Source organism: Dendrobates tinctorius, unplaced genomic scaffold (genome assembly GCF_039654945.1).
Source record: "Dendrobates tinctorius isolate UK_male_01 unplaced genomic scaffold, ASM3965494v1 ptg000022l, whole genome shotgun sequence".
NCBI lineage: Eukaryota > Metazoa > Chordata > Amphibia > Anura > Dendrobatidae > Dendrobates > Dendrobates tinctorius.
This window is the reverse complement of record NW_027361690.1, coordinates 66,934,751-66,960,178: the sequence shown is the minus strand read 5'-3', so window position 1 is coordinate 66,960,178 and position 25,428 is coordinate 66,934,751. Positions and strand designations below refer to the sequence as shown.

Genomic DNA, 25,428 nt, shown 5'->3' with positions numbered 1-25,428 from the left:
CGCATACTGTCTGCACCTACTGTGTGCACCTAATGACTGCACATACTGTCTGCACCTACTGACTGCGCCTACTGACTCCCCTTACTGACTGCGCCTATTGTCTGTGTCTACTGACTCTGCTTACTGACTGCTCCTACTGTCTGCACCTAATGACTGCGCATACTGTCTGCACCTACTGTCTGCACCTAATGACTGCGCATACTGTCTGCACCTACTGACTGCGCCTACTGACTCCCCTTACTGACTGCGCCTATTGTCTGTGTCTACTGACTCTGCTTACTGACTGCTCCTACTGTCTGCACCTAATGACTGCGCATACTGTCTGCACCTACTGTCTGCACCTAATGACTGCGCATACTGTCTGCACCTACTGACTGCGCCTACTGACTCCCCTTACTGACTGCGCCTATTGTCTGTGTCTACTGACTCTGCTTACTGACTGCTCCTACTGTCTGCACCTACTAACCACCTACTGACCGACTACTGACTGCACCTACTAACCACCTACTGACTGCGACTACTGACTGCACCTACTGTCTGCACCTAATGACTGCGCATACTGTCTGCACCTACTGTCTGCACCTAATGACTGCGCATACTGTCTTCACCTACTGTCTGCACCTACTGACTGCACCTACTGTCTGCACCTAATGACTGCGCATACTGTCTGCACCTACTGTCTGCACCTAATGACTGCGCATACTGTCTACACCTACTGACTGCACCTACTGACTGCACCTACTATCTGCACCTAATGACTGCGCATACTGACTGCACCTACTGACTGCACCTACTGACTGCACCTACTGTCTGCACCTAATGACTGCGCATACTGTCTGCACCTACTGTCTGCACCTAATGACTGCGCATACTGTCTGCATCTACTGACTGCACCTACTGACTGCACCTACTGTCTGCACCTAATGACTGCGCATACTGTCTGCACCTACTGTCTGCACCTAATGACTGCGCATACTGTCTGCACCTACTGTCTGCACCTAATGACTGCGCATACTGTCTGCACCTACTGACTGCACCTACTATCTGCACCTAATGACTGCGCATACTGACTGCACCTACTGACTGCACCTACTGACTGCACCTACTGTCTGCACCTAATGACTGCGCATACTGTCTGCACCTACTGACTGCACCTACTGACTGCACCTACTGTCTGCACCTAATGACTGCGCATACTGTCTGCACCTACTGACTGCACCTACTGTCTGCACCTAATGACTGCGCATACTGTCTGCACCTACTGTCTGCACCTAATGACTGCGCATACTGTCTGCACCTACTGACTGCACCTACTGACTGCACCTACTGACTGCACCTACTGTCTGCACCTAATGACTGCGCATACTGTCTGCACATACTGACTGCACCTACTGACTGCACCTACTATCTGCACCTAATGATTGCGCATACTGACTGCACCTACTGACTGCACCTACTGTCTGCACCTAATGACTGCGCATACTGTCTGCATCTACTGACTGCACCTACTGACTGCACCTACTGTCTGCACCTAATGACTGCGCATACTGTCTGCACCTACTGACTGCACCTAATGACTGAGCATACTGACTGCACCTACTGACTGCACCTACTGACTGCACCTACTGTCTGCACCTAATGACTGCGCATACTGTCTGCACCTACTGACTGCACCTACTGACTGCACCTACTGTCTGCACCTAATGACTGCGCATACTGTCTGCACCTACTGACTGCACCTACTGACTGCACCTACTGTCTGCACCTAATGACTGCGCATACTGTCTGCACCTACTGACTGCACCTACTGACTGCACCTACTATCTGCACCTAAAGATTGCGCATACTGACTGCACCTACTGACTGCACCTACTGTCTGCACCTAATGACTGCGCATACTGTCTGCACCTACTGACTGCACCTAATGACTGCGCATACTGTCTGCACCTACTGACTGCACCTACTGTCTGCACCTAATGACTGCGCATACTGACTGCACCTACTGACTGCACCTACTGACTGCACCTAATGAATGCGCATACTGTCTGCACCTACTGACTGCACTTACTGACTGCACCTACTGTCTGCACCTAATGACTGCGCATACTGACTGCACCTACTAACCACCTACTGTCTGCACCTACTGTCTGCACCTAATGACTACGCATACTGTCTGCACCTACTGACTGCACCTACTGTCTGCACCTACTGACTGCACCTAATGAATGCGCATACTGTCTGCACCTACTGACTGCACCTACTGACTGCACCTACTGTCTGCACCTAATGACTGCGCATACTGACTGCACCTACTGACTGCACCTACTATCTGCACCTAATGACTGCGCATACTGTCTGCACCTACTGACTGCACCTACTGACTGCACCTACTGTCTGCACCTAATGACTGCGCATACTGTCTGCACCTACTGACTGCACCTACTGACTGCACCTACTGTCTGCACCTAATGACTGCACCTACTGACTGCACCTACTGTCTGCACCTACTGTCTGCTCCTACTGTCTGCACCTACTGACTGCACCTACTGTCTGCACCTAATGACTGCGCATACTGTCTGCACCTACTGACTGCACCTACTGACTGCACCTACTGTCTGCACCTAATGACTGCGCATACTGTCTGCACCTACTGACTGCACCTAATGACTGCGCATACTGACTGCACCTACTGTCTGCACCTAATGACTGCGCATACTGTCTGCACCTACTGACTGCACCTACTGACTGCACCTACTGTCTGCACCTAATGACTGCGCATACTATCTGCACCTACTGACTGCACCTACTGACTGCACCTACTATCTGCACCTAATGATTGCGCATACTGACTGCACCTACTGACTGCACCTACTGTCTGCACCTAATGACTGCGCATACTGTCTGCACCTGCTGACTGCACCTACTGACTGCACCTACTGTCTGCCCCTAATGACTGCGCATACTGTCTGCACCTACTGACTGCACCTACTGTCTGCACCTAATGACTGCGCATACTGACTGCACCTACTAACCACCTACTGTCTGCACCTACTGTCTGCACCTAATGACTACGCATACTGTCTGCACCTACTGACTGCACCTATTGACTGCACCTACTGTCTGCACCTACTGACTGCACCTAATGAATGCGCATACTGTCTGCACCTACTGACTGCACCTACTGACTGCACCTACTGTCTGCACCTAATGACTGCGCATACTGACTGCACCTACTAACCACCTACTGTCTGCACCTACTGTCTGCACCTAATGACTACGCATACTGTCTGCACCTACTGTCTGCACCTAATGACTACGCATACTGTCTGCACCTACTGACTGCACCTATTGACTGCACCTACTGTCTGCACCTACTGACTGCACCTAATGAATGCGCATACTGTCTGCACCTACTGACTGCACCTACTGACTGCACCTACTGTCTGCACCTAATGACTGCGCATACTGACTGCACCTACTAACCACCTACTGTCTGCACCTACTGTCTGCACCTAATGACTACGCATACTGTCTGCACCTACTGTCTGCACCTAATGACTACGCATACTGTCTGCACCTACTGACTGCACCTATTGACTGCACCTACTGTCTGCACCTACTGACTGCACCTAATGAATGCGCATACTGTCTGCACCTACTGACTGCACCTACTGACTGCACCTACTGTCTGCACCTAATGACTGCGCATACTGACTGCACCTACTAACCACCTACTGTCTGCACCTACTGTCTGCACCTAATGACTACGCATACTGTCTGCACCTACTGACTGGACCTACTGACTGCACCTAATGAATGCGCATACTGTCTGCACCTACTGACTGCACCTACTGTCTGCACCTAATGACTGCGCATACTGACTGCACCTACTAACCACCTACTGTCTGCACCTAATGACTACGCATACTGTCTGCACCTACTGACTGCACCTACTGACTGCACCTACTGTCTGCACCTAATGACTGCGCATACTGACTGAACCTACTAACCACCTACTGACTGCACCTACTGTCTGCACCTACTGTCTGCTCCTACTGTCTGCACCTAATGACTGCACATACTGTCTGCACCTACTGTCTGCACCTAATGACTGCGCATACTGTCTGCACCTACTGACTGCACCTACTGACTGCACCTACTGTCTGCACCTACTGTCTGCACCTAATGACTGCGCATACTGTCTGCACCTACTGACTGCACTTACTGTCTGCACCTACTGTCTGCTCCTAATGACTGCGCATACTGTCTGCACCTACTGACTGCGCCTACTGACTGCACTTACTGTCTGCACCTAATGACTGCGCATACTGTCTGCACCTACTGTCTGCACCTAATGACTGCGCATACTGTCTGCACCTACTGACTGCACCTACTGTCTGCACCTAATGACTGCGCATACTGTCTGCACCTACTGACTGCATCTACTATCTGCACCTAATGACTGCGCATACTGTCTGCACCTACTGACTGCACCTACTGACTGCACCTAATGACTGCGCATACTGTCTGCACCTACTGACTGCACTTACTGTCTGCACCTACTGTCTGCTCCTAATGACTGCGCATACTGTCTGCACCTACTGACAGTGCCTACTAATTGATCCTACTAACCACCTACTGTCTGCACCTACTGACTGCGACTACTCACTGCCCCTACTGTCTGCACCTATTGACTGTGCCTACTGACTGCTCCTATTAACTGCGCTACTGACTGCAATACTGACTGCACCTACTAACTGCCCCTACTGACTATGCTTAGTGACACTATTCTGGTTGGATATTCAGTGATCACTAAAATATCTTTAGTTCATTTGCATCTGTGAACTTATTGTGAGTAAAAGCTATGCAGTAAATCTTTGCTCTGTTATGAGGAGCGTCACAGCCATCGACACTCACTCTGAAGAAAGCCCTGTCATTGTGTTCTACACCAGTGGCAGTGTTATGTGATGTCACAATGATTTTACACACACATGCACATGTTTCAGAAAACACATTTTCCCTCCTCAGGGATGGAATCCACCTGGGAATTACCACCTTACATTGTGAACCTTTATTGCGCTGCATACTGTATGCGATTACATATTGGACGTAAACTGTTCATTCTCATTGCCATGTGTGGAGGGGATGGAGAAAGTAATTTCTCCATCTCCTCCATTGCCAACATCCGCAGTAATCAGACTGCACTGGGATAACATCCGAGTGCAGTCCAATATTTCACACGCACGCATAGACTTACAAGTGCTTCTCACTAAATTAGAATAGCATGAAAAAGTTATTTTATTTCAGTTCTTCAATACAAAAAAGGAAAACTCATATATAGCGCCATTACCAACAGAGTGATCTATTGCAAGTGTTTATTTCTGTTACTGATTATGGCTTACAGCCAATGAGAACCCAAGAGTCATTATCTCAGTAAATTAGAATACTTTATAACACCAGCTTGAAAAAGGATTTTAAAATCTGAAATGTTGGCCTACTGAATTGTATGGTCAGTAAATGCACTCAATGCTTGGTCGGGGCTCCTTTTGTATCAGTTACTGCATCCATGCGGCGTGGCATGGAGGTGATCAGCCAGTGGCACTGCTGAGGGGTTATGGAAGCCCAGGTTGCTTTGATAGCAGCCTTCAGGTCGTCTGCATTGTTGGGTCTGGTGTGTCTCATCTTCCTCTTGACAATACCCCATAGATTCTCTATGGGGTTATGGTCTGGTGAGTTTGTTGGTCAATCACAGTGATACTGTTGTTTTTAAACCAGGTATTGGTACTTTTGGCAGTGTGGACAGGTGCCAAGTCCTGCTGGAGAATGAAATTTCCATCTCCAAAAAGCTTGTCTGCAGAGGGAACCATGAAGTGCTCTAAGATTTCCTGGTAGACGGCTGCACTGACCTTGGTATTGATAAAACACAGTGGACCTACACCAGCAGATGACATGGCTCCCCAAATCATCACTGATTGTGGAAACTTCACACTAGACCTCAAGCAGCATAGGGTGTGTGCCTCTCGACTCTTCCTCCAGACTCTGGGACCTTGATTTTCAAATGAAATGCAAAACTAACTTTCATCTGAAAATAACACCATGGACCACTGAGCACCAGTCCAGTTCTTTTTCTCCTTGGCCCAGGTAAACGCTTCTGGCGTTGTCTATTGGTCATGAGTGGCTTCACACTAAGAATGTGACACTTGTAACCTATGTCCTGGATACCTCTGTGTGTAGTGGCTCTTGAAGCAATGACTTGTGCACCGTTTTCTACCACACTTTTCCTTCCACTCAACCTTCCAATAATATTCTTGGATACAGCACTCTGTGAACAGCCAGCTTCTTTAGCAATGACCTTTTGTGACTTACCCTCCTTGTGGAGTGTGTCAATGACTGCCTTCTGCACATCTGTCAAGTCAGTAGTCTTCCCAATGATTGTGGAGCCTACTGAAATAGACTGTGTGTGAGAGAGTACATGTGTGTTGTGAGCTCATTTTCGGGTTTGCCTCTGGCTTCTGTTGAGGGTTATGGAGCTCGCTGTGCTGACAGAGGAGTAGTGAGTTCTCTATCTGGACTCCCAATGTTGGTGAAGGGAGGTAATGAAGCTGATCTAAATGGCAGAGACCGGCCACCTGAGGAAGAGGACTGCGATTGGACATCAGGAGTTTCTGATTGGATTTAAGGCAGCCGACTCCCTAGTTTCTTGCTGGTGATTTTTCCTGCCTGTGGCTTCTGGTTTCCAGTTTGGTTCCTGCCTTCCTAAAGCTAAGTTTTCTCTGCTATTGTTCATATGAGTTTTTGTCTGGTTTACTTAGCTTTTGTGTTCAGCCAGCCCTGGCTGGGACTGGGCTGAATCCCCTTTTGGTCTCTGATCAGTTGATCTCTTTTGCTCTGTCTTCAGAATATACCTGAGTGCTGATATAGTGATTTGAAGTCTAGCGACTTCAGGGCCTTTTTCTATCAGACGTGTTGGACATTTTTTTTGGCAGGGTTTTGTACGTGATTGCAGACAGCAGCTTTTCTTTCCTGTCCTTTCTAGTTAGCGAGGGCCCCATCGTTTGCTCAGCCTATCTTTCTATCTGTGTCTGTGTTTTCATCTTATTTCACCGACAATGCATGTTGCAGACTGTCAATTGCTTTGGGGTCTGCTCTGGGGCAGTTTAGATTTTCCCTTTCTTTCTTTAGGCTTATTTAGTTCTCCGGCCGTGATGAGGCGTCTAGGACCACCGTAGGCATGCTCCACGGCTACTGCTAGTTGTTGTGGATAGGATTAGGGGTCTGCAATCCGCTGCTTGCTTTTTGTTTTTTCCTCCTCGGTGACTCATTCATAACACGTGTGTATATGTACGTCTGTGTACATGTGTATGTATGTGTTTGAGTACGTGTGTGTGTACGTGTGTGTGTGAGTACGTGTGTGTGTGTACTCGTGTGGGTGTGTACATGTGTGTGAGAGAGAGTACGTGTGTGTGTGAGAGAGTATGTGTGTGTGTACGTGTGTGTGAGAGAGAGTGTGTGTGTGAGTATGTGTGTGTGTATGTGTGTACGTGTGTGTGTGTGAGTACGTGTGTGTGAGTACGTGTGTGTGAGTACGTGTGTGTGAGTACATGTGTGTGTGAGTACATGTGTGTACGTGTGTGTATGTGAGAGTACATGTGCATGTGTGTGTGTGTGCGGAGCCCCCATCTCCAGCACAGGCCACAAGCCGTGGTCTTTCCTGTCGGCTGTGACTGCACGGAGGTGGGTGGGCAGGCAGCTGCGGGATGCGGTGGGTGTCCCGGCTGCGGGGGGTCTGACAGGGGGGGGGGCCCGCTGGCGATGCTGCGCAAGGGCCTGGTACCACCAGTGGGTGCCATATTAGAATACCCATCACTAGGGTATTCCAATATGGCGGTCGGCGTACTTCCGGTCGGTGCGGTGAATTATGGGATTCGAGGACATCCAGACGGAAGTGGATGAAGGACAATTTAAGGCAAATATATATATATATATATATATATATATATAATCTTACAACGAAGTTAAAGCAATGTACTTATTGCAGGAATTGGATTTAATTTTTTTATTTTTATTTTGCCAATGATCCGAAAATGTCTGTGAGTCAGCACACTGTGCTTCCTGCGAATACGAATCTATTAGGCTGGGTTCACATTGCGTTGCGGGCAATGCGCTGACGGCATCCATTATATAGCGGCACTAACGCTATGTAACGGATGCGTTAACGCCGCCATTGCCCGTAATAACAGTAGCGTATCCTAACGCATGCCAAAATCGGCATGCGTTACTTCAAGACACACCCTCGAACTCGGTCTGCAGCGTCCGTGGGTGCGTCGGGTCTAGCGCACAGCGAATGGACGCGTTCGCTGTGCATAGACCTGTATGGGCTAACGCATGGTAGTGCATGGTAACAAACTGCTACTATGCGTTAGCGCTTTGGTCACAAATTATGTAAAAAATGACATCTACGTTAGAGCATGCGTTTAACGGATCCGTTAAACGGATGCCCCTAACGCAGTGTGAACCTAGCCTTATTGATGTGTAAGGCTGTCATTCTTCTTCTTATCACTAGCATTGGCCTATTCTGTGCTATTACTCCGGTGGACACTAATGTGCAGCCAAGCTGACACCAGATAAGCTCCAGGACTTTCCAGTAAATGTTTAGCGTTATTATATACAGAAGAATGCGATTCCTAGAAAACCTTCTCTTCCATGTGCCCCTCAGAACATTTACCATATTATGTCGGGGAACTTCTGTTAGCCATCATTTTCCTAACAGAAGATTTCGCCTTTGAAACGTGATCTGTGGATTGATCTCCTTTGCTCATGATAACAATCTTGGAGGTTTTATGCCTCCTGTATTCTTCCTAGTAAGGAGAGACGGCCGAGCTAATGAACAGATTGTCGCGAGCAAGACAATATTTAATCCAGTTGCCCAGGGGAACATTTTCATATGCCTGATTTACACGCGCTGTGTGACTACTTAACACTGGTTTTAGGAGCATTTGACTTTGCTTAAATGGCCTGGCATTTTTATGACCTAATTTAGAGAAGACTGGAGATACAGAGCCTGTTGTGCAAGTGTGTTAACTATTCCCTCCCTCCCTTCCTTCCTTCCCGAATCCGGCATTCAGCATTATGCATCTATTTGATATCTGTTTTGTATTCCTCTTTAATGCCATACCACCTACAGTAGGCGCACATTTGACACGACATTGTATTGTACCCTATAGATAAGACGTTGGGCATTGTACATCCAATATTGAGCTTTTCGGCCTTTAGCGCTGATTGTCATTGTTATCTGCTATTTAAGCGGTAGATTGTATTTCAGTGTGAGGCCGGTCCCCAAGCTTGTCATGGATTTCAGTACCCAGTCAAGTATGAAGTTGGAGGCCGACTGTAAGTTGGCATCACTTATGCCGCTTTACGTTTTTTAGATCAAAAAGATCATGTTTGCAATCCCTTGAATCGGACAAGACACGTTCATATAGAGGGAGATAGACGTGCAGCCTGATATGATTGTCAGGCGGGTTAAATACCACGGGGTACATTAAAGTAGAGTGTTTCACCTGTAGATGCCACAACCCTCAGGTGTTTTTTGCCACCTGCTAATTACCACTGGACAAACATTAGATGTACTGACACCCTAAGGAGAGGAGAGCACCCAGTGCAGCCAGCCGAGGGAAAAGGGGGATCACCCACTGATCGGCATCATTAGCTGCCCCTAGAGAATAGCTCCCTCATGGGCTCTGCAGCATGGGATATTTTAATTCATGGTAACAACATAAAAAAGTAATGTCAGATGTGTCCTATAGCATTTAATTCACTTGCAACCAACATCTCACATTAGGCTTTGTTTTTCCTTTCACCGCTCATAGTGTAACATGAGGCATTATTATTCATCATGCTTTGCTTCTATACATCTGTCATATTCCGCAGCGCTTTACAGACATTATCGTCGTTGTCCACAGTGGGGCTCACAATCTCAATTCCCTAATAATATGTTTTTGGCGTGTGGGAGGAAACCCATGCAAACACAGGGAGAGGAAATGATGTGTGTAAAGAGCTGCGGAATAAGATAGCATTATATAAGCAAAGCATAATAAATCAAATACAAGCTCTTTGCAGATGTTGTCCTTAGTGGCATCTGGACCCAGGAACTCAGAGCTGTAAAAAAGCAATGCTAACCACTGAGCCACCGGGCTGCTCACAGACATAGTCTGTGGCTCCCTCTCCAGTGCTATTCCATGACTTAGGTTAGTTGGGGGTGAATAGGGGGCAATAAACATGGAGCTTCCCACGCTATTAATATCAGCTCACTGTTGCCTGCATAGACTTTTCTGGTTATTAAAAACGGGGGATCCTCCCGAAAAAATGACATGTGGTCCCCCCTATTTTGAATAACCAGCAAAGGCTAAGATACAGCTGTGGGCTGATATTAGTAGTCTAGGAAGGAGCCATGGATATTGGCCCCCTCCCAGACCAATAACATCAGACTTCAGCAGCGTCAGAAATGGTGCGTCCATTAGATGTGCCGATCCTGGCATTTGGCCTCTGCTCTTCCAGCTTGCCCTGGTGCGTTGGCAAGTGAGGTAATGGTTTCGAATTGATGTCAGCTATGTAATGTCCGCTGATATCAAGCCCAGGGGTTAGTAATGGAGAGGCGTCTGTAAGACACCCCTATTATTAACCCCATAGTCAAAAGTAATAAAGGCACACAGAGTAAAGCCCATTAATTGTAAAAAGGACTCCCTGACCGTCTGTTACCATTTTATTACCTTCAAAAAAAAATCAAATAATCCAAAGAGGGCCACTGAAAATCCATCCCACGTCCCACAACGATAACCCGACTCTGCTACATCCAGATGCAGTGCTGACATCAGTAATGTGGCTGCTCGGCACAGGATTTAGCGTGCGCTGACATCAGTAAGGTTATCTGACGTCACCGCTCGCAGCGTGAGAAATTTCTATGTGTCATGTATGGACCCCGAACTTTACTATTCGGGTTCGCCCATCACTAATCACAATATATAGTTATGTAGTGTCCCAGTACCTCCTTCTATCTGTTGCAAAATATAGTTGTCGGGTGGTTACCAAAAACCGTTGTCCTGTTATGTGGTTTATTCGATAAATTGTCCTATACTGCCATCTACTGTCCAAAGTGTAAAGGTGCAAAAGTTTGGTCACATGACACTCTCTCAGCTTGTGTTTCCTGAGGAAGCCTCTAGAAGCTGCTGAGGTAAAAGTCAGGGAGGAGTACCTGCCCTTCCTGTGAGGAGAGGTTGACTTCCTAGGCTGCTCTGCCTTTAACCTAGGTCCCTCTTCCCTTACTCTTCAACCGGCATAAAACTGCCACAGCCTACAACAGGAGGGCGTCTAAAATGTCAGTCTTCATAGAGACAGAAGAGATGGAGCTGTACAAGGGCTCTTCTGCTACACTCCACTCCTTTAATGGTTCTGCCAGCATGAATGCCTCATGTTCTCCTGCATCTTCTACTGTACGCCCTGCACCAGGGGACCGTATCGTGAGTAAGCAGTGAACACTATTTCCACAGTGAACCAGACTTTGTAGGCCTGTCCTTGGTAGTAATATAACTGAAGGACTGTGTGAATTAAGCTAGTAACCCGGTATATAACCAATAACCGGCACTCAGCCGATCACGTTATTCAAGCCATTAACTGAGAAGATTCCATCTTAAACGTCACAGTGACCAGAACTCTTGCTACCTAAAATTTCTAGCTTTATGAAGGACTGTGATACCATCACTATGGATTATAAATTGTGAAGGTAATACAATAAAGACTCCCTTGTGATTACATTAATAAACTTGTCCACATTCATCCTTGAAACTGCACACACACACTAAGAGGCTGTAAGGGCTCAGTGTGAGGGACACAGGACTAGCACGCCACAACACCGCCTGTGACATTCCTAATTTCTCATTGGCCGGCCCTGGCACCTATAACATCTAGTTTTCCCCTGGGCTCTGCTGTTACATAGGTTCAAAAAGACCTAGGCTCATCAAGTTCTATTTTTCTCCATCAATTATACATTTTTGTCACTAAATTATCTATAACCCACAATGTTCTGTGTACTGTGGAAATCCTCCAGCCTTCTTTTTGTTATAGTGTCTCCCATTATTACCTCTTGTGGTCGGCATTCCAAATTCTGACTGCTCTAACTGTAAAGAACCCTTTCCTATTTAGCTGCCGGAATCTCCTTTGTTCCACCTGTAATGAGTGACCCCTGGTCCTCAGAATGGTGTTTGGAAGGAATAAGTTATTGTGCAGTGTGAAAAAGCCCCAATGGCAATTTTCCCTATTGTCACTTGTGCTTTTTTTAGATTTCTACTTCCTTTTGTTTAAGGAAACAACACATGTACATTAACCACAATGGTCAGCCTCCAATCCTATCTTTTGTATTGAAGTGACTAACGACCCCATGCAAAAGTCATCGGGGGAGCAGAGTCAGCTGTGACATCACCTATTGTGATTGGTGGCTCCTGTTTTCTGTGTACAGAGATGTCACTTGTCATTGTAATCCTGTCTCTACTACGGTAAGCGCTTCCTGATAGAACAGGAAGTAAGAGTTTAAAAATGCCCCAGTGGCCAATGTGAGAATTGCAACAATATTTTTTTTTTTTTTTTAGAATAAAAATTGTGAAATAAAAAAAACTTTGCCAATTTGTAAAAAAAAAAGAACAAAACGTAACACAAAAACCTTATTTGAAGAGTAAGTAATTCTTGTGATGATAGCTTCCCTTTTAGTCGTCGTGGTTTGGGCTTGAAGGAGTGGGTGCCCCACAAGCAGTGGTGCCATATCACTTGGATCAGCCAGCAGTGTTTTAGCAGTGGCGGTCAGTCTGCTGTGACCACCAGTGATTGCTATCAATTACTCTCGTATGCATTGCAGCTGAGATTTTAAAGTGTAATTCTATTCAGTATTAATGATTATGATCAGTCAAAGTTTGTTATTTTATACTAAAATTATGTGTCTGTTCCTAGGTCTGGAAAGCGAATACGGAAAACGCGAAAATATGACATCATAACGACGCCAGCCGAACGAGTAGAAATGGCTCCTCTCAATGAGGACAATTTTGAAGACGAAGACTCCACAGTATTTGATGTGAAATATAGATATAGGTAAAGAACCTCATTACATACCAGTTTATTACTGTATGACGTGGCTCATTTTTATATTCTGGGGCAATCAAGGACATTGGGGTTTTCTGTTTTCTACATTTTTATTTAAAATTCATCTTTAGCCCTTTCTGTTATAAGTGATGAATTATTATGTTAATAAAGTTACGAGAAGTAATGCCTTACATGGAGGTAGCCAGCACACACCATGTTACAGCATCCTGTGGGGACCATATTCACATGCAATCTCATGCGTGGATTTTTCTGATTTTCTGACATTTTTCTGGGTGTTTTTAGGGTATGTGCACACGCTGCGGATTCTGCTGCGCACGCGCATCTGTTTTAGCTCTGCGGGTCCACAGCAGATTTTGCTGCGTTGTACAGTACCTTTATTTCCTATGTTAAAAAAAAAACGCTGTGCACATGCGGCGGATTTTTCCGTGCGGTTTTGCTGCGGTTTACAATCCGCAGCATGTCAATTATTTTATGCAGAACCGCTGCGGTTTCACACCTCATCCATTATGAGGTGTAAAACCGCAGGCAAATCCGCATATAAACCGCAGGACTAATTTATCTGCGGATTTTAGTACAAAATCCGCAGATCCAAAAAACTCCTTGTGCACATGCCCTTTGTGTTAGGCCATTTTTTTCTCTCCTTACACTTTATTCAGGTTTCAACTTTGGATTGTTTTCAATGCTTGGAAGGCAACAAATCTTGACTTGATAGTTTTTTTTTTTTTGTACAAAAAAATAAATGGATGAAAAACAAACCATGTGAAAGAAAAATGTGCAGCGTTCCTTGAAGTGCATTTTCTCATTGTAATCAATTAGAACTTTAATTTAAAGGGGATGTCCCATCAGAGAATGCTTTATCGTTTAAGGCTGTGTGCCCACGTAGCGATTTTTAAGCGTTTTTGCCGCGATTTTCGGCGCGAAAACGTTTAAAAATCGTGTACAGAACGCCCCCCATGCATTCCTATGGCATTCCGCACATGCTGTGCTAATGCTGCGCTTTTTTCCGCGGCGGAATCGCATCGCGGAAAAAATCGCAGCATGCTCATTCTTTTGTGCGGAATCGCAAAGAATTGCCGCGATTCCGCACCCATAGGAATGCATGAGAACCGCTTACTTCCTGCATGTGGCTATGCCCACCATGCGGGAAGTTAAGCGTCTCATGTGCGGTTGGTACCCACGGTGTGGAGGAGAGGAGACTGTCCTCCAGGCCCTGGGTACCATACCCCTGTAAAAAAAAGAATAAAAAATAAAAAATCGGGGTATATTTACCTTCCGACGTCCCGCGCTGCATTCCCGGCCTAAGCGTTCCCAGTAATGCCTTGCGGCACGGTCCAGTGATGGCGTAGTCTCGCATGACTCTAGCGGTCTCGCGAGATCGCTATAGCAACGCGAGACTACGTCATCACAGGTCTCACAAGGCATTACTGGGAACGCTGTGGCCCGGAAATGCAGCGCGGGACACCGGAAGGTAAATATACCCCAATTTTTTTGTTTTTTTTTAGCATTTTAACATTCTATCTTTTACTATTGATGCCGCATAGGCGGCCTCAATAGTAAAAACCTGGTCACACTTGTCAAACACTATGTTTGACGAGTGTGACCAACCTGTCAATCACTTTCCAAGCGATGCTTCAAATCACTTGGAAAGTGCTTGAATATCGCACACGAAATCGTGGTAAAATCACGCGGAAAAAACCACGCGATTTCTGGGAAGGAGTCCGGTTTTTAGTGAGCGTTTTAAAACGCTACGTGGGCACATAGCCTTAAACTGAAAAACTGCTCAGGTTTTGCTGTATTTTTATAGAAATAAATGATTATTGAAAATATTATTTATGCTTTAATCATGAGATATGCCAGAACGTACACCTTACCCTGCTCTGTGTGTAAATTTAGGGGTGCGGAGGTAGCAGTCACAACTGGAGCCTAAGGGTATGTTTCCACAGTCAGGATTGCATCAGGATTTGCTCAGGATGTGACGCAGATCTCGTTCCGAGATCTCAGTAGCCGAGATCGCAATCTCAGCATGCACATCCCCCGGCAGCCATTTTCCCGGAGGCCTAAGTATCGCAGCAGATTGAGATCTCGGCAACGAGATCTCGGGATGAGAGCTCATTGCCGAGATCTCAATCTGAGCATGCGACGCCCTTGTGGCCATTTTCCCGGAGGCCACCACAAAATGCAGGCGGAGCCCCCCGCACCACAAAGCACCGCAGAACCTGCCGCACCAGCCTGGGAAGTGATCTTCGCCCTGCAGCGTCGGATCGGGACTGCTGCAGAACCCCCCGACTCTTGCTGCCGTCACACTACTTGTAAGTATATTCCGACTATAAGATGAAACCCCATTTTCCCCCAAAATTTGGAGGGGGAAAGTGCGTCTTATAGTCCGAAAAATACGGTAATTCTAAATAAATTCCTATTTACCTTAAAATAAGATTTCTCTCAGTTGGAAAAACAAAATAATAACCTTGTACTTAACTGAACACATATGTTCGGGCATGGACCCCGAGTATGGTCTTCACAGGAAGTCTGTGTTATTGTTCAGGTTCAGCGCCCCAGAACACTGGGTTTTTCTCGCTCTTGTCATCTGCATGACAGCGCGAGAAACGCCAGCGGCTCTGATGAGCAGTAAGATTAATACCACCAGTCACGGCGCTGCGGTTTTCACGTTGTCATCTGCCCGCAGCTGTGACTGGAGGTAAAAAGTTTATGTCCGGTCACTGGCGTTGGCTGATGGGACTACTGCTCCCATCAGCCTACACTTGTTGCCGCTAATAACAGTGAGAGCAGGCAGCTGGTGATGGAATAATTCATCAGCCGGTACCTTAGCTATAAATAAATAATTTAAAAAAAATACGAACCCCACTTGCCACTGCCACAGGGCAAATGTGAAGAGCCGGGCAAAGCGCCAAAATTGGCTCAAATAACAGATGCGCCTTTTCTGGGGCGGCTGCGGGCTGCTATATTTAGGCTGGGGGGCCAATATCTATGGCCCCTTACCAGCCTGAGAATCCCAGCCTGAGAATACCAACTCCCAGCTGTCTGCTTTATCTTGGCTGGTTGTCAAAAATGGGGAGGACCCCATGCTGTTTTTTTAAGTTATTTAATTAATTTAAAAAAAACGGTGTGGGGACCCCTCTATTCTTGATAACCAGCCTTACTAAAGCTGACAGCTGAGAGCTGCAGCCCGCAGCTGTCAGTTTTGCCTGGCTGGTTATCAAAAATACAGGCTAACCTACGCCATTTTTCTTTTAAAATGTATTTATTTCTAGGGCAGGTGAAGGGTTATGAATATTTCCATCTGCCGCCGCCTGCTCTCACTTTTATTAACGGCAGCAGGCGTAGACTGAATAAAGTAGTAGTCACATCAGCCGACGCCTGGGATCGGAGGCAAACTTTTACCTCTGGTCAAAAGCTGCAGACTCACACTATCATCTGATAGCGTGGGAGCTGCTGCTCTCTGACCAGCTGTAACAATCTTACCACCGATCAGAGGCAAATGCACATGACACCGTCACAAAGACTGGATGTTTGGGTGAATGGGGTCCGTGTTCGGTGTTCTGGTACCCAAACCCGAACATTTTTTAACTGTTTGGTCTAACTCGCCGGACCCAAACATCCAGGGGTTCGACCATCACTAGTTATGATGCCTTTTAATGGCTAGCAAAAATGAAATAAATTATGTTACAAAGCAAGCTTTCAAGACTTCTTAGGTCTCTTCATTAGGCATGGTATAAAAGTATCTGCAGAAACACAAATATATACATAAAAGAGCAGATACAAGACATAATAATTGGACTATAAAACTTTCACATCACTAATCTAATCTAATTAAGGATTCACTCTCAAAGCTCAGTTTGTTTATTTAAATGTCCATTTATTATGCCATGTCTCTGCTCTTTTTGTGTATATATTTGTGTTTTTTTCAGTTACTTTGTTATACCATGCTTGATGAAGATAACTAAGAAGTCTTCAAAGCTTGCTTTGTAACATCATTTATTTCAGTTTTGTTAGCCTTTACAGGTATCATAACTACAAGGTTATTATTTTGTTTTTCTCACTGAGAACAATCTTTTTTCAACTGGCTAACACGTTACCAAACCTTTTTTTTTCTTTTCTTTCAATTAATATAGGAAATCATGCTTGTATTATACACAGTAGGTAGGTGATCACATTAAAATGTCCGACATCTTGTTATACTGCTGGAATTGTGTCGTACGATGTTACTAAGACAGGTGCCTGTGAGCATGTGTAGTAGGAAGCTCCACTGCTGTGACCCAGTGGTAACTTATACCATATACTGTCAAACTAGTGCTTGTTCAGTATGACCACTCAGCATTCAGAATGATGAGGAGGACATCAGTGTGAGCAGCCTTTTCTTCCCTCATCTCCCCTGGTGTATCTAGTATTAGATTAGAAAGTCATGGTGGACAGCAATGTGAGCAGCCTCTTCTTACCTCAGCACCCTGGTATCTTCAGTATTAAATCAGCTAGACAGGAGCTCGGAAATACAGAGAACAAATGGGTTTTATCCCACATTGAACATCTAGTCTCCCAATTTTCATCTTTTATAACCTAGTCTCCCAATTTTCATTTTTTACATTTTAAAAATTGCAAAAAGGAATATGGACCAATGCAAAAGTCTGGGCACCCCACATGGTTAGTACCTAGTAGCATCCCCTTGTGAAATTATTGCAGCTTGTAAACGCTTTTTGTAGCCAGCCAAGAGTCTTTCAGTTCTTGTTTGAGAGATTTTCATTCATCTTATTTTGGAAAATTCTTCCAGTTTTGTGACATTCCTGGGTCGTCTTGCATGCACTGCTATTTTGAGGTCTAGCCACAGATTTTCAGTGATGTTCAGATCAAGGGACATTGTGCAATGGCCCTCAATCTTTAGCTTGCGCCTTTTGAGGTGGTCTTTTGTGGATTTTAACGTGTGTTTAGGATCATTATCCAATTGTAGAAGCCATCCTCTTTTCAACTTCAGCTTTTTTACAGATGGTGATATGTTTTTATCAAGAATTTGGTGAAATTTCATTGAATCCATTCTTCCCTCTACCCGTGAAGTGTTCCCCGTGCCATTGGTTGCAACACTACCCCAAAGCATGATTGATGCACACCCATGCTTAATGGTTGTCAAGATGTTCTTTTCCTGAAATTGTGTGCTCTTTTTTCTCCACACATACCTTTGATCATTGTGGCCAAAGAGTTCTATGTTAACCTCATCATTTGACAGGACTTGCTTCCAAAATGCATCATGCTTATTTGGATGTTCTTTTTCATACTTCTGATGCTGAATTTTTTGGTGAGGAAGCAGGAGAGGTTTTCTTCTGATGACTCTAACATGAAGGCCATATTTGTGCATGGGTCTCTGAACAGTAAAACAATGTACCACAACTAATGAATCTGCTAAATCTTTCTGAAGGTCTTTTGCAGTCAAGTAGGGGTTCTGATTTGCCTCTCTAGCAATACTACAAGAGCTCACACTGAAGTTTTGCTCTTATCTTGACCTCCACTGTTCCTGTTAGCTGTCATTTCTTAATTACATTTCGAACAGAGGAAAGGGCAACTTGAAAACGCTTTGCTATCTTTTTACAGCCTTCTCTTGCTGTGTGGGCTTCCACCATTTTCAGAGTCCTAGGCAGCTACTTAGAAGAAACCATGGCTGCTGTTTTTTGGCACAAGTTAGAGAAGACTGGGTTTTATAAAGATGGCAATTTTGCATTACCTGGCCTTTCTGAGCGATGATAGTGAACACGCCATAAACCTCACAAGCTAATTAAGGTCTGAAATCGTGGTCAAATTTATCTGAGCACAGAAATTTCCAAGGATGCCCAAACTTTTGCATCAGCCCATTTTTTCTTTTTGTAATTTTTAAAATGAAAAAAAAATTACAACATATTTTTATGCCTAAAATACAAAGAAAATGTGTCATCTTCCTGTAGTATACATCTAACGTGCTGAAGCCTGCTTCCAAAGTCCTCAGGTGTATTGTTTCTGCGCGCTTGTAATACATATGGTCCCTGGACACTCTGCTAATTGTTTCTATGGATGTGCCTCCAAAGTTGACTTGTTGTACTTGTGTTGGACTTGCCCCAGTTCTCTCATTTCTGGTCTCGTGTATGTAAATTGGCTCGGGTCGTTTTCTGTTTCCCCCTAATAAGAGATCCTTTGGAAGCACTTATACACCACAAATCATCCATGCACTCCCATCCTCAGTGTAAATTTCTCACTTTCTTTTTCTTAGTAGCAAAACAGACCATAGTTTATTGTCAGCAAAAAAAGACACAACCATACCCAGCATTTCTGTCCCGAATAGATAATTGTCTGACCAACGAACAACTCACTAATGTCTGGAGTGACACTCAGGCTAAATTCTTCAGGATCTGGGACCCAGGAATAAAACATGAACATCTATCTGTACCAGTCTTTCTTTTGGTTAATCATACATAATATCCTCATCAATTTCTGATGCTTACCATTCCAGGGTCTATGTGCCAGTCATACTCCTCTCCCCCCTTTTTTTGTACATTCTGTGTTGTTTTCTTTTTATGTCCATCATTATATGATTTGTTAAAATATTGAAGTCATATATTTGACTTTATTTTTTAGCTAATATTAAAACATAAAATGTAATACATATACTTGAAAGAAAGATCAGAAAAACCGGATGGACAGTAGTGTGGGCAGTCTTTTTGTACCTCAAATTTCCTGGTATCTCCAGTATTAGATCAGAAAGACACCGTGGACAGCAGTGTCAGCAGCCTCTTCTTACCTATTCCATCTGGTATTTTCAGCATTAGATTAGACAGACATGGTGGATAGCAGTGTGTGCAGCCTCTTCGTACCTCAGCAATTTGGTATCTGCAATATTAGATAAGACAGACAAGGTGGGCAGCCTCGTCTTAATTCAAATTCCCTAATTATTTGTAGTATTAGATCAGATAGACAAGAGTGGTCAACAGTGTGAGCGGCCTTTTCTTACCTCCGCACCCTGGTATCTCCAATATTAGATCAGATAGGTAGTGTGGACAGCAGTGTGAGCAGCCTCTCTTACTTCAGTACCCGGCTGTCTTCAGTATTAGATAAGACAGGCAAAGGGGACAGCAGTGTGAACAGCTACTTCTTACCTAATCAGTTCTGCTATTTCCAGTAAAGGTATTTTGGAACTCATATATATAATGATATTTTTATTTTTTTTTCTATTCTCTACCAAGAAGTCTCCCCATATACTTTAACTGTTGGAGAACTCCATAGAGTTGACATTAGCTCTTGTAACTTTTTCGATGACCAGTTAGAAATTGGAAATCTCAGTTGTTCACTAAGTAAATTGGAAAATTGCTGCATGGTCATCGCCAAGATTTAACTTGTGAACATACATTGGGTTCCTGTGTCTAGGAAATACCTTTTTTAGAATTTCCAATATATTATACTCCTGGTTGTTACGTTTATGTTTTTGTTTCTATGAACACTACAATGTACTTATCGTGTTCTTTCTTTAATAATTATTGTTCTAAATGTAAAATACCAAAGCATTAGTTATGTCATTTAGTTCTGGCTACTGCCCTGATGTCCAGATTTCATTTCTGGCCTTGGGGTGGGGTCCGTTCAACTTTATCACCACATTCTTTCTGTCATGGGCAGGGAACGTCCTCTCCTCACTTGTGTGCATATGGGAATTTTACAAGTTGTGATAAAAAAAATGTGGGCAAAGTTGAGGAAATATGAAAAAATAATAAAAGAAGCTTTACTTCACCTATGAATGACTTTGGCAGTATATATCACTGGACCACTGAGGCCAGTCACTGGATGCAGTGGTCAAGTGTGGTATATACAGTAGCATAAGCAAAAGGTGGGCAGCACCAGAGCGGCTGTCCTGGAATGTAAGGGGGTTCAAAATAAGTAATGTATTTTGTAGTATTTTATCACACAGCCAACACTACTTTTGCCTATATTTTTTTTTTACAAACACAGCAATCCTGTTTAAAGACTGACACTCATGTGTCCTTAGAGACCCGCAACCTTGGATATTTCAAGAAGAGTTTTAACTTCATTCTTCTGTTTGTAAATAGCTGAGGAGATGTTTTTCAGGAGAATGGCCTGTCCTTCAGATATAACACGGTCTTTGTTTGCCTCCCGAAGCAGCTTGTAGAGGTAGATAGTGATGCCTTTTTAGATTAATGCGGAAAAAAGAAAGTACATTCTATTGATGTTCTTGAAACGCTAGCCGGGCTATGTAGGTGTTTGAGCCTCAGTCTCCCTCTGTGCATCTGGCAGTCAGTTTGAAGTCAGAATTTGTATGTCTTAAGGCATTTGGATGAGTTAGACAATGAAGCTTAAAACGTGTCAGTGCCTTTGCATTTTAATGGATATATAAAATAAAGTAATCTTTTAGGACTTTGCTAGCTGTACAAGAAACAACCAGTGCACTGGATCATTAATTCCATGTGGTATTAGACTTGGCATTTAAAAAAAATATAAAGATGCAAAGGAGTGAGCTATATTAAAAGAATAGTCCATGATCAAGTACATGGTGATTGCAATACTAGATAAAGCCAATCGAAAAAGATGTTGCTGTTCCTGGAATAATATTCCACCCTTTTTTTCTAATCCTGGAAAAAAACTGTTTGAAGATGACCGTGCATCAATTTTTGATGTTAAACTGGACACACAATGTAATATTGGCTGCAGCCAGCAACACGAGAAGGAAATAAGAACACTTCACCAGCATAGCTTAGAGCAGGTTTCTCAGTGTGTGAGATGTAGCGATACAGCAGTGGTCTCCTGGTCTAACTTCCAGCATGATTAGAAAGTGCTGGGAGTGGATCACAAATGACTGAAACATTTCAGATAAGGTACTGGCAGTCAGAGTGCTGGAGGGGCTGTTTGTAACTGTGCTACATTACAAACCCTTCTATCAGCATATCTCCTCTAATAGCACTGTCACCTCTGTTGTACTGCTCCCCCCACACATACACTCTGTCTGTTGGGAGATGAAGTCAATGTAGCCTGTATCACACTTATGTCTGATGTGCTAACAGCAGCTTGTCATCACTCTGCATTGAGAGCACAGCAAGCTATTAATGTGTGAGATATTTGACAGCCTGCTCTGCTAATATAATGACCTTATCTAGAAGTTGTTTGTCATTTGTACTCTATTCCCAGCACTTTCTAGTTATGCAGGAGGTTAGACCAGGAGATGGGAGCTCTATCCTTAAGCCAGGTTCATATTGCGTTAACCCAGCACGTTCAACGCATAGCGTTGAATGGGCTGCATTAACTTTATAGCATAACGTGTTCGCGTTATGCTATACCCGCTAGCGCAGATGATTCATCTGTGCTAGCGGTGACAGAGCCTCAGACGCTGCAGCCCGCATCTGAATGATGGCACATCGCGAGCACATGCTGCTTTACGGCATGCGTCGCAATGTGCCCGATAATGGGGGTCAATGGCAGCATTAACGGACTGCGTTACACCGCGTTATGCTCTCACACTTACAGCTCATGCTAAGCTATTGTGGGGCGTTTTTCTTTTTCCAGCGTGTTACTGCCTGCTTATGATTGGTCACCATCATATAGGGATTATAAGTGATGAGTAGCGAGCTTGATCGCCACTCGATCGTGCATCGAGTATTGCGGGAGCTTAAGCGCCATGCTTGATTCCCCGCCCCACTTGTTTCACGGATGTAAGACAGCCAATAAACATGTTGGGATTGCTTGCCATACACTGTAAGATTGGCTGTATAGCAGTCGTGAAACGCGCAGGATGGGGACTTGAGCATGGCGATAGAGCACCTGCGACTCTCTATGTGTACCTGAGCACTCAATGCATCGCTAATCACGAGTACCTACCGACAATGAAAAATATCTGATACTTCCCACTTGGACTTATTAATGGTAATTCGTTAGTTGCTAAAACTTTGATTGCTAATATCTCCATAGAGATGAATAAAAAAAGTTCTATTAATCTGTACAACCAATATTACATTGTGTGTCCAGTTGAACATGAAAAATTTGGTGAGAAGTCGTCTTTAAAAGCAACTATTTTTCTATCTTTACACACAAAATTCATACATTTGCAGTATCTTTTAAAATAGTCCTTCACTTGCAGCTAGTATAAAAGGAATTAAAATAAAAATGTTAGAGGTACAGTTAGCCATAAATTTACATACACTTGAAATTATGAAAACAAATATTTATCCCTTCCACAGATTCAATGTTAGCAAATTAATTTAGGCGATTTGTTTCAGATATCTACTGTGTACAATACATAACACATCCAATTTTTCAAACAAATACAATCGGATCCTTTTTTTTATAATTCACTATGTAAAAATCAGAGGTTTACATACCCCAAGATGAGTGAGCCTTTCAAATAGTTTGGAGAAAGATGTCATGGCTTTAGAATCTTTTGGTAGGCTAATTTTCCCTGGCCATTGGAATGAAATGGTGTGTGTGTGTGTGTGTGTGTGTGTGTGTGTGTGTGTGTGTGTGTGTGTGTGTGTGTGTGTGTGTGTGTGTGTGTGAGAAAACCGCTTCTTCTGGTTCCAACCTTCCAAAAGCCACTCATTTCTGAGCATCCCATTCCTACAGCACCTCTTGCACCTATGCAAGTCAAGTCGACAACGTGGAGCTAAAAACTTTTTTTTTGCCTGTTTTGATCTTGTTATGCATTTACAGCCAGCTGACAAAAACATCAAACCTGATGCACTTACACGCACTTTCCTGCCCACCCGCCAAGAAGAGGGACCTCAACTCATCAACGAGCCTTTCAAGATGGTTACTGTTGCTCCAGTATATCTGTCCCAAATTCCGCTATGTAAGATCTTGGTGCCAGAATTTGACAAGAGGCGAATTCTGCTATGGGAACACTCCTATAAGGTGGCCAGTCATGTAGGGCAGAGGAAGACATTGCATATCACGTCACTACTGGTGGCCTATCATTCAAACAAAGAAATCAGACTTGCATATGGTGGCCAACCATTCATAAGGAGATAATGGAGTTTGTTTCCACCTCTCCATCCTGTACCCGCAACAAACCTTCTAGACAACTCCTGTCTTGGCGACTCCTACCACTTCCTGTGCCCTCAGTGCTTTGGCAGCATATTGCCATGTACTTCATTACAGATCTTCTTGTGGCTGTCATCTGGGAAATGGTTGATCGCTTCTAGAAGATGACACATTTCATCCCAATGCCAACTCTTCTGTCTGCTCCAAAACTTGTGGAAAATTTTATCCAGCGCATTTTCCGTCTTTACGGATTTCCTTGCCACATTGTGTGCAACTGAGATGTTCCAGTTCACTTCTAGATTCTGGCGAGCTTTGTGTACACTTATGAACATTGTACTAGATTTCTGGTCTGCATTCCACCCTCAATCCAACAGACAGAGAGAATCAACCAGATACTGGCTAACTTCCTGTGGCACTTCATAAACGCATATCATAATTCTTAGTTAAGTTCTTACAATGGTGTCACACTGTGACAGTCTTAATTGAGAGGGGCCTCAAACCATACTTGGAACTGGGACTCTAACAATTCCTGTCCCAGGGCTACTCATGAAAGTTGAGAGGCCTGGGTCTCTAACCTTACTATGCTCCTTTTAAACCCTAGTCTGTCCCCTCCTCAACACCATGAAGCATGGGACAGAAATATAAGGGAAACCAGACACAAAGACAAAATAGGGATAACAGAAGACCTCTATTATACAAAACCATTCACCAAAAATAGAGATGAGGATAAGAACAGGGAGGAATAAACTGAATATGAATAAGGACAAGGAGAAAAACACTCTCGTACTACAGCAAACTACAGATCACTACAACTACTACTCCAACTACACAGCTTAGCACTTTCACTGGCAAGGAAGAAATGCCCACAGCTGGTATATGAAGAATGTAGAGATTATTAACAGTAGCAACAGCTGTGTGCACAAAAGCTGAATGTTCTCAGTCAGCATGGAAAGAGTCCTTAACCCCTTCAGCGCTGAAGGAAAGGAAAACCATTTAAAATGGTACACAAATCACACATCTCTAAAGAGGACCTACGATTCATTTCCCTTTTGTGATCTTCTAGCTCCAAGTCTCACACGGGACATGACACCCTTGTGACACATGGGACGAGTTCTCCTATAACAACCACGCTAGTGAGTCTTCTGCAAACTCACCATTCTTTATTGTTTTTGGGCAACGGCCAGGATCTCTTCTTCTGGTGTCATCTGATTCTGGCGTACCAGCAGCCCATGGTCTTACAAAGGATTTCTCAAAGATAAGGGAAGACACTAAAGC

The 25,428-nt window shown here is 44.3% G+C and overlaps 1 protein-coding gene across 1 annotated transcript in view; it reads left to right on the top strand.

Annotated features, from left to right (window-relative positions):
- The window catches only part of FAM174B (family with sequence similarity 174 member B), a 109,561-nt gene that overhangs the window by 69,997 nt on the left and 14,136 nt on the right, over positions 1 to 25,428 (top strand). The window contains exon 2 of the mRNA XM_073568748.1: positions 12,997 to 13,134. Coding sequence (XP_073424849.1) covers positions 12,997 to 13,134 — 138 coding nt within the window. The remainder of the gene's footprint in view (positions 1 to 12,996; positions 13,135 to 25,428) is intronic.